Source organism: Halichoeres trimaculatus, unplaced genomic scaffold (assembly GCF_033239565.1).
Source record: "Halichoeres trimaculatus isolate MK-OKI-2021-1 unplaced genomic scaffold, fHalTri1.1 fHalTri1_scaffold_10, whole genome shotgun sequence".
Lineage (NCBI taxonomy): Eukaryota > Metazoa > Chordata > Actinopteri > Labriformes > Labridae > Halichoeres > Halichoeres trimaculatus.
In genome coordinates, this window is record NW_027437187.1 from 33,028,616 (window position 1) to 33,041,918 (window position 13,303).

Below are 13,303 nucleotides of genomic sequence, written 5' to 3' on the forward strand. Positions count from 1 at the left end.
AAAATTTAAAGTACATTTTACAGTAATTTTTGCCCACAGTTTGTCCAAATGGCAAGATGATGCTGTTTACTTTACAGGTTCAGGGGCATACAGCTTTGAGCCTGGTAACATGAATTACATATGACAAAAAAATAAGCTTTGGTGCTGGAAACAAGCTTGAAAGTACACTTTACTGTAATTTTGCCCACAGTTTGCACAGATGGCGAGATGTTGCTGTTTTTTATTCATGTTTAGGGGTACCAAGCTTTGAGTCTGGTTACATGGATAATATATGACAAAAGAATGAGTTTTGGTTTCGGAAACAAGCTTGAAAGTTTATTTGTCCTGTAATTTTGACCTCAATTATAACAAATTGGGAGATGCTGCCACTTTTTATTTAGGTTCAGGGGCACCAAGCTTTGAGTCTGGTAACAGGCATAACATATGACAAAAGAATAAGTTTTGTTTTCGGAAAACAAGCTTGAAAGTACAGTATAGTGTCATTGTGAGTTCAATTTGACCAGATGGGGCTGCTGTTTTCTATACAGGTTCAGGGGTACAAAGCTTTGAGCCTGGTAACATGAATAACACATGACAAAAGAATAAGCTTTGTTGCTGGAATCAAGCTTTAAAGTACATTTTTGGTCTGCATTTTGCCCACAGTTTGTCCAAATGGCAAGATGTTGCTGATTTTTATACAGATTCAGGGGTGCAAAGCTTTGAGCCTAGTAACATGAATAACAAATGACAAAAGGATAACCTTTGGTGTTGGACACAAGCTTGAAAGAACATCTTTACTGTATTTTTGCCCACAGTTTGTCCAAATGGCAAGATGCTGCTGTTTTTTATACAGGTTCAGGGGCACAAAGTTTTGAGCCTGGTAACGTGTGTCACATATGTCAGAAGAATAAGCTTTGGTGCTGGAATCAAGCTTGACAGAACATCTTTACTGTTAATTTTGCCCACAGTTTGTCCAAATGTTGAAGTGAACAGAATATTTAGTGTTTTATCTAACTACATCACAATCACAATATGCTTGGGGAAAGTCTGTGCTCTCTAAGTGCTTTTCTAGTGTTTTTATGTTTTAAATTCTAAAAAAAATAAAACAAGCTTAAAACAGCTAAGTATCGACAGCTCCATAAAAATGCATCTCTTGTCTCCTGAACTTTCTGGAGACATTTCATGAAAAAAAAAAAAAAAGGTCAATGGTCATAAAAACGGTTGGCAACTCTTTAACATCTGTTTTTATGGCCTCAAAGATAAGGAGTCCTCATGTACCCGCTCAAGGAATCACTCTTCTCTTTCTGTTTGTCTGCAGACGAAAGACGACTTTGACAGCTTTGTTTTCCTCTTTTTTTCTGTTTATCTTCCTGGAAATTTTTGAATAGCAGCAATTTATGCAGATGATTCCCCACTAACAGAAAAGGAGCAAGGTAAGGTGTTTCTCTCTTATTTGTACTCAGAGCATTCTCATGCACGCTTTGGCAGACATTGATTTCATCTGAATGTTGAATAAATCTTAGCCACACAATGCAAAGTCTCTTGGAATACATTTTTTAGTTCTGAACAAGATTTAATCAAAATGCATTGTGCTCTTTGAATACAGTTATTCTTTTTCATTAAGTCTGTAATCCTCTTAGGTCAGACCTATCCAGACCTACTGAACTCTATTTCCAGTTAAAATGCAAAGTATGTCCGCTGACATTTGAGCGCATATCTGACATTTTTCATGCAGCTGGATGGTTTGTGTCTGAAAGGGTGTGATGGGTGGTTGAGTATGCTATGAGGATTTATTTTACTTTCAAATGATGGTAACCTGTGTATGTTGTTTTTTCCAGATAAAGTAAAACTGTCACAAAACAATGATTTAAGAAATATATTTTGATTTGGGGAAATGCTTTCTATGCCTGTAAACTTTAACAACTTCTTCTTTATTCTTTATGCTTTTTAATCAGTCAGCATAGATTACAAAATGCCAAGTTGAACAAGTTTCAGCAAATCTGACTCGATATACAGCAAACTCGCTAAGTAATAAACAAAACAAAACAAAACAAAACAAAAAAGCAGACAACATGACAACAATGAATGGCATAACATCAAGGAAATTGAGTGTTCCTTTGAGTTACACGAGCTAAACAAAGTTGGAATAATGATTAGTTGGTGAATGAACAAATGGAGTGAAATAAACTCCAAAGTGAAAGAATTCCCAAGCCCTCAGCAGTTAGCCTTTTAAGTAGTCTGGTTACTAAATACCTTGTGTGCAACCTGAGGTTACAGATGTAAACCGATCCCTCTGACCTCTGTGAGGTAAGCTATGAGGTCTTTAAGGACACAATGCTCTAAAGATTGTTTACTCATGACAAATACATTCAAATAAACATAAAGGTTTAAAAATAATCTCAGTTTCAGTTGTTTTTTTTTTCACACGTTGGAAAATTTAACTTTCAGCAGCAGCCCTCTACGTAAGTCTAGGGCCATGTTCACATGTAGCCGGGTATTTGGGAAACCGCATATATTGTTATACGTTTACACCTGTCTTCCACACAAAACTGCAGCTTTACGTCACTAAAAACGATGTTTTCTGAAAACTCCGGCAAAAGTGAAGATTTAGGAAAACTCTAGTTTCATGGTCCTGTGGACGCCGTTAACCAGGAGGAGTTATACAATAGTTACACAGTGAGTAAAAATAACACAAAGTGCCCTTTTTTATTATAAGTATTTAGAATATAACTTGATGACTGTGGTGAACAAGTTAGGACAATAATCTATCCTCAGCTGAAGCTCCTGTGATGTTCCCCGAGGCATTTCTGTTAAGTTTTAGGGAACAGCAATGAATGCAAAAATGCAAAACCTTTAAGTCAGAAAGCGTGTGTCACATTATCACCCCACTTTTGTATCTCTGCACAGATAACAAGCAATGAGTAACCAGGTTTGATACCTCGCTCCAGAAACCTACTGCAGTATGGACTCATAACACGGCTGTGTCAGGCTGGAGGCTCTAAAGGCCGACCTGCTGGCTCTGTGATCATCATCAGCTGCTTCAAAGCTCTGTAGTAACCTCAGGATCACAGCAGGAACCTGGAGAAGGAGAGAGGAGTTAAAGACAGGTGGAAACAATGATAAAGAGGTTGTGGTACTACCGCAGAGTCTCCTTAATTGCCCTCACGCCACTGCTGCTGCTGCCTCTTCTTCTTGTCATCAGGACCAAGGTGAGTCGCCTTATTATGAGAGAGCAGAAACCTTCAATACTGTTAAGGAACAAAGAAAAAGGCGCTGCCTTTCCTCGTTCTGGTATTTGGTTCAAAAAGAGGAAATCCAGCAGTAATTTCAGTCTCTAAATGAGAAACAATTACACTACAGCACAGCACCACTCTGAATCCCAGCAGATGAATGATTAGTAAGGCATTAAGGCTGGAAAACACATTTATCATTAATCTCCCTGTGTTAACTCATGGTTACACACTGATTCCAGCATGCCTCTGGGTATGCTCTGGATCCCTGCTTTAATGATTAACTGTTCAAATATTGTAGCATTATTCGGAAATGTATTTATATAATATATGTGTTTTGACCCTGCAGGAGGCAGAATGTGCCTTCGTGTTGCTGCTGATGGCAACGCTCTGGGTGACGGAGGTGATTCCTCTTTCCATGACCGCCATGCTCCCTGCTGCCCTCTTTCCCATGTTTGGCATCATGAAGTCTTCAGATGTGAGTCTCTCTATGTGTCTGTAAACAGGATGTGCTGACTCCTTTGCAGTAGCTCCTTGGTGCCTTTTTTTTTTAGTTAAAGATATCTAAATCAATAAAAAGACAAATCTGAAATAATTTTAATTCTCTGTGAATGAATGCATTTAACTGCCAACATGCCTGCATAGTCAACATGTCTAATACGTTGCAAGGCAAAAGCAAACAACAAAGAACAGGTTGAGTCATACTATTAATATATAAAATGAATTCAAGTAATTTTTCTTTCTTTTTTTAAATTTTTGTACATTTTTTAAATTTTATTTTTTTTTTGTCATTTTTGCACATTTCTAAAATGTTTGCATTTTTTTTAAGTTTATAAAAGTTATATCAATGTATTGTAATTTTTTAAAAAACTTTGAAATGTTTGCAAATTTGGGATTTTTTTTTTTGCCTTTTTCTTTACTCTTCATTTTTTTATTGCAAATTTATTTAATCAAAAATGTTATAATTTTTGCAAGTTTTTCAAACTTAGGAATTCTTTAAAATTTTGTAAACTTAGATTTTTGTGGGAATTTTTGCAACTTTTTAAAACTAAAAAATTTTGAAATTTTTTGCATTATTTTTTTTTAGATTTCAACATTTTCTAATTTTCTAACAAAATTAATTGAATAAAAAACAATCCAGGAAATCACATCCACAATTTTAACAATTAAAAAAAAACTTTTTTAGATAATTTTTCACTTGATTTTTACTTTTCAGAATTTTGTACATTTTGTAGTCTATATTGTGAAGATGAAGTTGATTTCGGGGCTCAGGAATAACTTTAGCGCAGGTGAGCTGATGCAAAATGGCTCCTATGAAAGTAAAGGTCCCAGACCCCTTCTCTAAACGATCCAACACACTGAGCTATGACACTTCCACATTCAGCTAAACTTTCTAAGGTAAAATATTTGATCATGTTATTTGTTTCCTCTCAAGGTGGCAAAGGAGTACTTCAAAGACTTCCACCTCCTGCTCGTAGGCGTTACCTGTCTCGCCACATCCATCGAGAAGTGGGGTCTCCATCGCAGAATCGCACTGAGACTTGTCACCATGGTGGGAGTCAACCCTGCATGGTAAACGACACTCTCCTCAAAATAACTCAAATTTTCATATTAAGAAATTTAATCCTTTGACCACAATCCTCTCGGGTTTGAGTGAGCAACTCTGTGTGTTTCTTTATGATTTTTTAGACAGGTTTTTGAATCTTATTTTTTAATCTACAATTTGAAGCCTGTATCTCGATTTTTTTTACAACCTTCTTTGAATATTTCAAGGTTTTCATATCTGATTTTGCAGGAATATGTTGGTGCAAAAGGAGCAGCTCTTCAAGTTCAAACCAACTCAAGTAAATCTAGTTAAACTTTTTAGGTCAAGGTTTGAATTATGAGGATTGACTCACTTTGGAGCCAGCCTCTAGAGGTCATTCAAGAAACTACATCAGTTTTTTTTTTAATGAGTTTGATTAGGTTCTTCTTCATTAGTTAAAATGTGACACTGTTAAGGTGTATAGTGACGTGTTTGTGTCACTATCCTGATCACCAGGTTGATGCTGGGCTTCATGTCCGGCTGTGCGTTCCTCTCCATGTGGGTCCAGAACACCTCAGCTGTTACTATGGTGATGCCCATCGTGGAGGCTGTTCTCCAGCAGATCCTTAAGGCCAATGAAGGGGGAGGTGTTGGAGAGGACAACCCCAACCTACAGCTTGATGGTACTTGAAAACCTCTTAAGTTTTATAATATTTTATGAAAGATAGAATTTTTTTTTACATTCACCTCAGAACTCTTTCTGTAGTGACTGAAATGAGTCCAAAGAACCACAGAAAGAGCATAAAAATTAATTGAATCACCCTGGAATTTGAAACCCTACTGACACTGACATACTTAAATGGGTCTGTTATTGTAACAGAATCTGATGGTTGTGCGGAAAAAATGGATGAAGTCTTGAGGTATGTTGAGTAAATTGTTGTTTTTGCTCTGTATGGTTGTGTTGCCTTCAGTGTCCCTGTGCATGCTGGGTGTTTCTAGTGCTCTCGAGTGTTACAGTGCAGCACAAATTCAAGCGTTTATCTCCTTTGTCTTAGTGACCAGAGGCATCCTGATGTTCTTGAAGAAACATTCACTGTACAGATACAGACAGCTCCTCCTCCTACTCCTGCTGCTGCTCAGGTATAAAAACACAGAGTTTAATCTGATACTCTCACCTGAATCATTCACTTAATCCTCCATTAGTAGCATTGCATGAAGTGTTGTAGCTGCAGCCCTTTGCTGATGCTGCTACTAAAGCTTCTGCTGTTAAATGTGTACCACTTTACTCGTCCCTCATCATTGTCTCAAAGGTCGTAGCGCCTCAGCCTCCAGCTCCCAGCAGGCCTAAACGGGACCTGATGATTTGTAAAGCCATGTGCATCAGCGTCGCCTATTCCTCCAACATCGGAGGCATCAGCACGCTGCCGGGCACCTCGCCCAACCTCATCTTCTCTGAGTACATCAACCAGTGAGTTCTGAGCCTGACATGCTGTGTAAAACAGGCATGAAAGAGGAAAAGGGGACATCAAATCAAGAAAATCTCTTGCTATGACACTGAAATGATAAACAGAAGAAACTCATCCTTTCACGCTGTCTTTGATTCCAGGATTTACCCAAACTGCAGCTGTGTAAATTTTGGGAACTGGCTCCTGATGTGTCTGCCCATCAGTGTGATCATGCTGCTGCTCACATGGATGTGGCTGTGCTGGCTTTTCATTGGCTCAGAGTGAGTGTCGACACCTCTCCTTCCTCTATCTTTCTTTCTTTGATATCACGACTTATTTTGACTTGTCCATTTGATCTTTTATTCTTTCTCTTCCATCCGTCGAGTCATTAAAGCAAATGTATCGTAACGTATGATTGAAATGCTAATGTTAGCATTAGCTCTATGATAGTGTCAGAAAGGTCAAACAGAACCATAAGTCATCATCACACCGTGAGCTTTTATCCAATTACAATCCATCCTGCTGTTCAATGACTGTGACCATTCCTCTGTCTCCTTTCAGTAATATTAACTATGTGTGTGAACACACACACACCTTCTCTCACACACAGCTTCAGGCTCCTGTGGAGGTGTGGAGGAGAGAAGACTGAGCGAGACAAAGCAGCCAGGAGAGTGATAGAAGAAGAGTACAGAGCGCTGGGACCCATGAGGTGATCACAGACTCATTCAGTCATAATATGAGACATTTAGTCATCACTGTCATCTTAAGATTGTTTAATCAATAAGGTGTCATGTATGGTGAATAAGTGGATATGTGAACCAGATCCTGACAGGGTGAGCAAGACTCTAACCCCAACTCCAAACCTTTCAGACCTTTAAGGCTCACGTGCCCTCGATTACTCGATCTTTCCAATCTGCCCTCTATAACATCAGGAGGATGGATCAAACCCTACCTCACACAACAGGCCACACAGCTTCTGGTTCAGGCCCTTGTGATATCACGCATCGACTACTGCAACTCCCTGCGTGTGCATTTAAGGCCCCGTTTACACGACGCCGAAGACGGTCGATTCCGCAAACATTTCGTTGCGTTTTGGCCTTCCGTTTAGACGAGACCACGTTGCGTTTTCAGTGAAAACGCAAACTTTTGAAAACGCTCCCCAGAGTGGAAAGATCTGAATCCGCTCCTCCATCCAGCTTCGTGTAAACACAGAGCGGAGCGTCTCAGGGTGAAACGCTGACGTCACCGCATGCGCACTGGCAGTTTTAGGTGAAGGCTCCGCGCTCAGCCACATTTCCAGTTGAGCCAGTAGGTGGCGGTAATGCGCGTTATGGTTGGATTGCCGACCGTCTCACACAACAAAACGGCAGAAAAAGAAAGAACAGAAGAGGAGACTTCTCCTCCTGGAGTCGTATGGACGCGGATCGTTTTCACGCCGTCCTCATGTAAACGCGGGTGGCTTTTGAAAACGCAAAGGAAGAATCGTTGCGGGAGTCTCCGTGTAAACGGGGCCTAAATCTCTGCAGATTACCCAGAATGCATCAGAACATCTGGTCTTTAACCAGCCCAGAACATACACACACGTCACCCCGCTGTTAATCTCTCTTCACTGGCTTCCAGTAGCAGCTCCAATCAAATTCAAAGCTCTTCTTCTGGATTACAAAACATTGACAAGAACAGCTCCTGCCTACCTGGGGTCCCTCATCTAGGTCTACACTCCTTCTGGCCCACTACGCTCTGCTTGTGAAAGACGCCTGGTGCTCCCAGCCCAGCACGGCTCCAAATCTCTAGCCAGACTCTTCTTCTCTGTTGTTCCCAAATGGTGAATGAATTACCTGACTCTATACGATCCACAGGGTCCCTTTCTACTTTAAGAGATTTCTGAAGACTCATCTGTTCAGGGAACACTTACGCCCTTAATCTGAGCCTTCTCCTCTTCGTCCTCAGGGGGAGAATGAGTCAGAAGGTCCAATGCTGCGGCCACACCAAACGCAAACTCACGAATTTAATGGAGCGAAACGCCTGTAATGCGCCGCGTGAACGCCCGAGTCTCGACGCTGGACTAATTTGACAAGCTGAGGGGCGAACGCGCGTTAGCGAGTCACTGTGCAGGCGGAGTAGAGAGCCCGCTCATTTAAAGACAGAAAGCCCAAAAGAACATCTGAAAAACAATGAGCTGTGGTTTCAAAAGCATGACAGGAGAGTGTGTGAAAGCTTTGGAGATCACAATCAATGCCTGCTGCCTCTCTCTGGTAATCCACCTCCACCAGCCCTGCCTGGCTGTTCCCTACGATCTCATCCTCGATCCCCTGAACCCCCGACGCATGTTCCTGGAGGTCTCCCTGGGGATAATGAAGGAGTCGAGGAAAGAGAGGACCGCAGAGAACTTCCATCTTTTCCCTGGCTCTGCCCCTGCCCCGCTCCTCCCTCCTCTCTATCAGGCTCAAAACTCCACTGAGGAAAACACAGTCGGACTCAGTGATGACCCGTGCAGCGACTTTCATCCAAGCCTGATCCTTTTTCTCTGGTCTCTGTAGAGTACACACGTTGTATCGTATAACTCTGGATGATGACACACCGCACAGATTATTTTCTCCTCCATCTTCCAGCGGGGTTGGAGTCGAAGCAGGTGGCAGTTCCCCCCCAGCGTCATCAAATCAATGACGTTGTGGGGGAATATCATTGCTGATTGGCTGCCGCGGCACAGCCTTCACATGAATTTGCGTCGAAAGTTCAATATTTTCAACTCGAGCGAATTTGCGCCTGCCGCGCCAAACGGCCCAAACGCACCAGCCGAGGCGAATCGGCGTCTAAATGCGTCTTTTCATCGGCTTTGTATGTAATCTCGCCGCAAATTTGGGTTTGGTGTGGCCGTACCATAAGACCAAGCTCTTAGTGAATTTTCAGCACTATTATTTGAATGTTGTTGAAGGTTGAAGTATATTGTTGTAGTGATAAATTGTGGTTAGTTATGGATACATTATTCTATGAGGAAAAAACAATTCTTGCACAAAATAGCAGCACCTGTAGTTTTGTGACCCTAACTAAGATTTTCCCTTCTGCCAAAATTTTTGGGTTGGGCAAAAGTGTCTGCTAAATGAAACTGTAGAAATGTAGAACCTATACCATTGTCATCCTGGCTTGATTTCTACCACAGTGTGTAAACCAGCTGTTAATTAGAATCCCGTGTTTACCAATAATGCTAACATGAGCTAACTATTTACCACAGTGTCAACAGGCAGAGGTGAAATGTGTCAGATTCCTTTCTGCAGATTGGTTTGATTAAATTTGTGTCACCAGTATTACTCTTGAAATTGATCACACTTATTGTGGGTTTTTGACCAATCAGAATCAAATGTGAGGAGGTCTTGCTTTGTCCATTGGGGGGCGCCAAAACCAACGCAAACTATGAATTCTTCTCCAGAGCTTTAAGCATTCACTCATTCCTCTGTTCAGTCCCCAGGAGATCTTCACCGGGACGGTTTTCCTCCTGATGGTGTCGCTGTGGTTGACCAGATCTCCTGGTTTTATACCAGGCTGGGCTTCCCTCTTCCCTCAGTAAGACACTTTCTTTTCATTTCACCCAACGCTATTTTAAATTTTGAACAAAATCTCTATTTAGACACTCAGAGCTTTAAGCATCTATTTAAATGAAGCTGAGCAGCCATAATAAACACACCATAATCATCCTGTTAGAGTGACAGATGGAAGAACATCTAACGCCAAGGGATTCATGGCAACTGGTGATTCTTTCATTCTTATCATAAACTTTACTTTTGGGTTTTCTCTCACAAACTTTCTTATACAAAAACTACCTAAAATAATTCAGGAAATATGTGTTACACATCACATTGGATAGACAGGAAGCAACCAACTCTTTCAATCCATACAGGGATCATCACCCAGCGCAAATATTAAGCTCACAGATAAAATATTTATTGTATGGTATATTCTAAGGCTGAGGGCCTCAAACAGACTGAAGAGTGAGAAAGTCTTTGTGTAGTGAATGCAAACTTTTTGTGTGTGTGTGGGGTTTTTTTTTTTAAAACTATAGTCGAACTCAAATGTTTATTATTTTCTCCCGTTTGGAGCAGACACTCAGGCTTCATCACTGACGCTACAGTAGCTCTGCTGCTGGGCCTCCTCTTCTTCATCGTACCTGCCTACAGATCCTCAGAGAAGTATGGTAAATATATACAAGGGTTTTTAAAGTAAGACTGAAAATAATGAAAGATTTTTGTTTTCCTGAATAGGTTTTTCTCTTTTTTTGATTACAAATAAAGAAAAAAAAATTGCTAAAAGATGCTGGGTAATATTTTGTCCACAGGGGTCACCAAAATCAACTTTTTTAGTGCCAAAGGGTTTGTAAGACACAGAATATACACAAAAGTACACTTCTAAAAAAATTATGGTAAAAAAAATACCAAAACAAAAAATGGTCAGTGGGTTAAGTGTCAGTATCAAGTAAATGTAAAAAAAACGTTTTTGGTTTTTTTTAGTCTTCCAAACATTATTTTACCTTATTAATTAGTTCTTAGAATGCCAAATGATGATGCTACATCATACTTAGAACTACTTGATCATGCAAAAGAGAGTTAAGGCCACTAATCAAAAGAAATTTTTCAGGGGTAGAATTTTTTTTTCCTCAGAACTCTAAATTCTGTCACAGAATTCTGAAATTAAAGAGGGTGTATTCTGAGATTAAAGAGGGGGTATTATGAAATTAAAGGTGGGGTATTCTGAGATTAAAGAGGGTTATTCTGAGATTATAGAGGGGAGTATTCTGAGATAAAGGGGGATATTCTGAGATGAAAGGGGGGCATTCTGAGATCAAAGTGGGGATATTCTGAGATTAAAGAGGGGGTATTCTGAAATTAAAGAAGGGGTATTCTGAGATTAAAGGGGGGGGGGGGGGGGGTATTCCAAGGTTATAGAGGGGATATTCTGAGATTAAAGGAGGGGTATTCTGAGATTAAAGGGGAGTATTCTGAGATTAAAGATGGGATATTCTGAGATGAAAGGGGGGTATTCTGACAATAAAGAGGGGTAGTTCTGAGATAAAGGGGGGTATTCTGCTCTTCCACATTATAAACATGGTTTTTAAGTAACATTTTAGGATGTTCATGCTAAATGCGCAGATTTTATCTGCATTATCTTTACCTTGTAGAAATTCCTGAATCTCTCTGTAAACCACTCAAAAATGCTCTGTTCCAAAAATAGCACGTGAGCTTCACAAGACTTGGTGAAATATTAAAGTCATCACATAATGATCCAATCATAGAGTGATATTCCATTTGGGGGTGTGTCTATCAATGGAAAAACTTCTGCAAAGAAAAACTTCCAGTGATGGAGGAGAGAGGAGAGAGGAGACTGCAGTTTATCGCTTTGAGACTCACCCATTGTCTGCCTACAGCTCCGCCTCTAACAGGCCACCAGAGAGCTGGCCAATCAAATGGATGGGGGTTTGTCTTAAAGAGACAGCAGCTAAAGCGAAGCATTTCAGACAGAGGCTGAAACAAAGGTTTTCAAAAACAAAAGTGTGAGGGAAAAAAAGGGATTTCTGTTTTGGCTGTAAATTATGTAAAGCTTCTACAGGGATACCACAGGGCCAAATAAAGCCTCGCCCAGAGTTTCCTGATGTTAAACTGTGTCGATTATCTCTCTGCCAAGACGTGAACTAGTTTTTCCCTCTCTCCATCCAGAGACAATGATCTCCTGGGCAGACTTCCAGGCCTCCATGCCGTGGAAAGTTGCCCTGCTGGTTGGTGGAGGCTTTGCACTCGCCGAGGGCACAGAGGTGGGCTGTTACCACCACCACTACATAGACTTGTCTCATAAATGCTTAAGTTGTGATGCATTTGGAATTCAAAGATCTCTCCTTGTTTTGTTCTTGTATAAATGTGTGTGTGTGTGTGTGTGTGTGTGTGCAGGTATCAGGCCTGTCTTTGTGGGTTGCCGAGCTGCTGACTCCTCTTGGGGATCTGCCGGTTTTGGCAACAATTACAGTTGCATGCGTCATCGTCACCACAGTGACAGAAGTGGCCAGCAACGCTGCCACCATCACCATCTTCCTCCCCATCCTCTCTCCTCTGGTGAGTCCACAGACATTAGAAAAAAAGAAAAAACAATTAACAATTTTATTTTTAGTTCAATATCAGCTCAGCAATGTTGTCTCTGTGTGGAGTTTGCATGTTGCTCTGGCTTCCTCTCACAGTCCAAACACGTGCCACATAGGTTAATTGGTGTATGTGAGAGTGTGACTGGTTGTTTGTCTCCATATGTCAGTCCTGTGACAGCTAACCTACCCTTACACTCAATACCTGCAGCCATTAGGAGAAAAGACTCATTAAAATGTAACATGTCCTGTTTTCAGACAGAGCTACAGCTCCTTCAAACAGACCGATGTAATAAAAAAAGGTTAAATGAGAATCCTTCGTTTATACCTGATAAGGAAGCTGCTCGTTATTTAAATAAATATCTGTGTTTGTGATTTGTTTTTCTCCAGGCTGAAGCCATCCAAGTCAACCCGCTGTACGTCCTGATCCCCACCACTCTCTGCACTTCCTTCTCCTTCCTGCTGCCTGTATCCAATCCTCCCAACGCCGTCGTGTTCGCCTATGGACACATTGACACCCTGGACATGGTGAGTCCCGTGCACAAGAAACAAAGTGAAAAACATCCAGAGTGAAATCTAAGTCACTTTTTTAACATCTGTTTTCTGCTGTAGGTGAAGGCGGGGCTTGGAGTTAATGTCATCGGAGTTCTCGCCACATTGTTGGCCGTGTCGACCTGGGGAGTTCCGTTGTTCTCTTTGGATACGTATCCTGATTGGGCGCCAGTCCTCCCAGGTTTTAACTCCACAGCACCATGAGTAATGGTACCCAGGAGACTCTAAAGATGCTTCTCAACCTGATGGGTCTGGGAACTTTGAGTTCCTGGTACACGAATCCCATGAAGTGCATGGTTCCTGTGGCTCATTTTTTGCCTTTCCACCATGGAATGAAGACCTGAGTAGATCATATATATCAGACCAAAGACATAAGTAGAAAAAAAATAAGGTTATAGCAGCACAACTCTAGACCTGTAGTGGACAGTTAAAGTACGACGAAGGGAATCCATAGACG

The 13,303-nt window shown here is 41.0% G+C and overlaps 1 protein-coding gene across 1 annotated transcript; it reads left to right on the forward strand.

Annotated features, from left to right (window-relative positions):
• Positions 1-3,095: 3,095 nt before the first annotated feature.
• On the forward strand, positions 3,096-13,050 carry slc13a1 (solute carrier family 13 member 1). Its single transcript, XM_074677755.1, has 15 exons — positions 3,096-3,188; positions 3,559-3,687; positions 4,645-4,781; positions 5,251-5,417; positions 5,615-5,654; positions 5,790-5,874; positions 6,060-6,202; positions 6,341-6,460; positions 6,790-6,888; positions 9,636-9,737; positions 10,274-10,365; positions 11,882-11,976; positions 12,110-12,271; positions 12,685-12,822; positions 12,907-13,050. Exons 1-15 carry the CDS (start codon positions 3,096-3,098, stop codon positions 13,048-13,050), a joined length of 1,746 nt encoding a protein of 581 aa, XP_074533856.1.
• Positions 13,051-13,303: the final 253 nt, after the last annotated feature.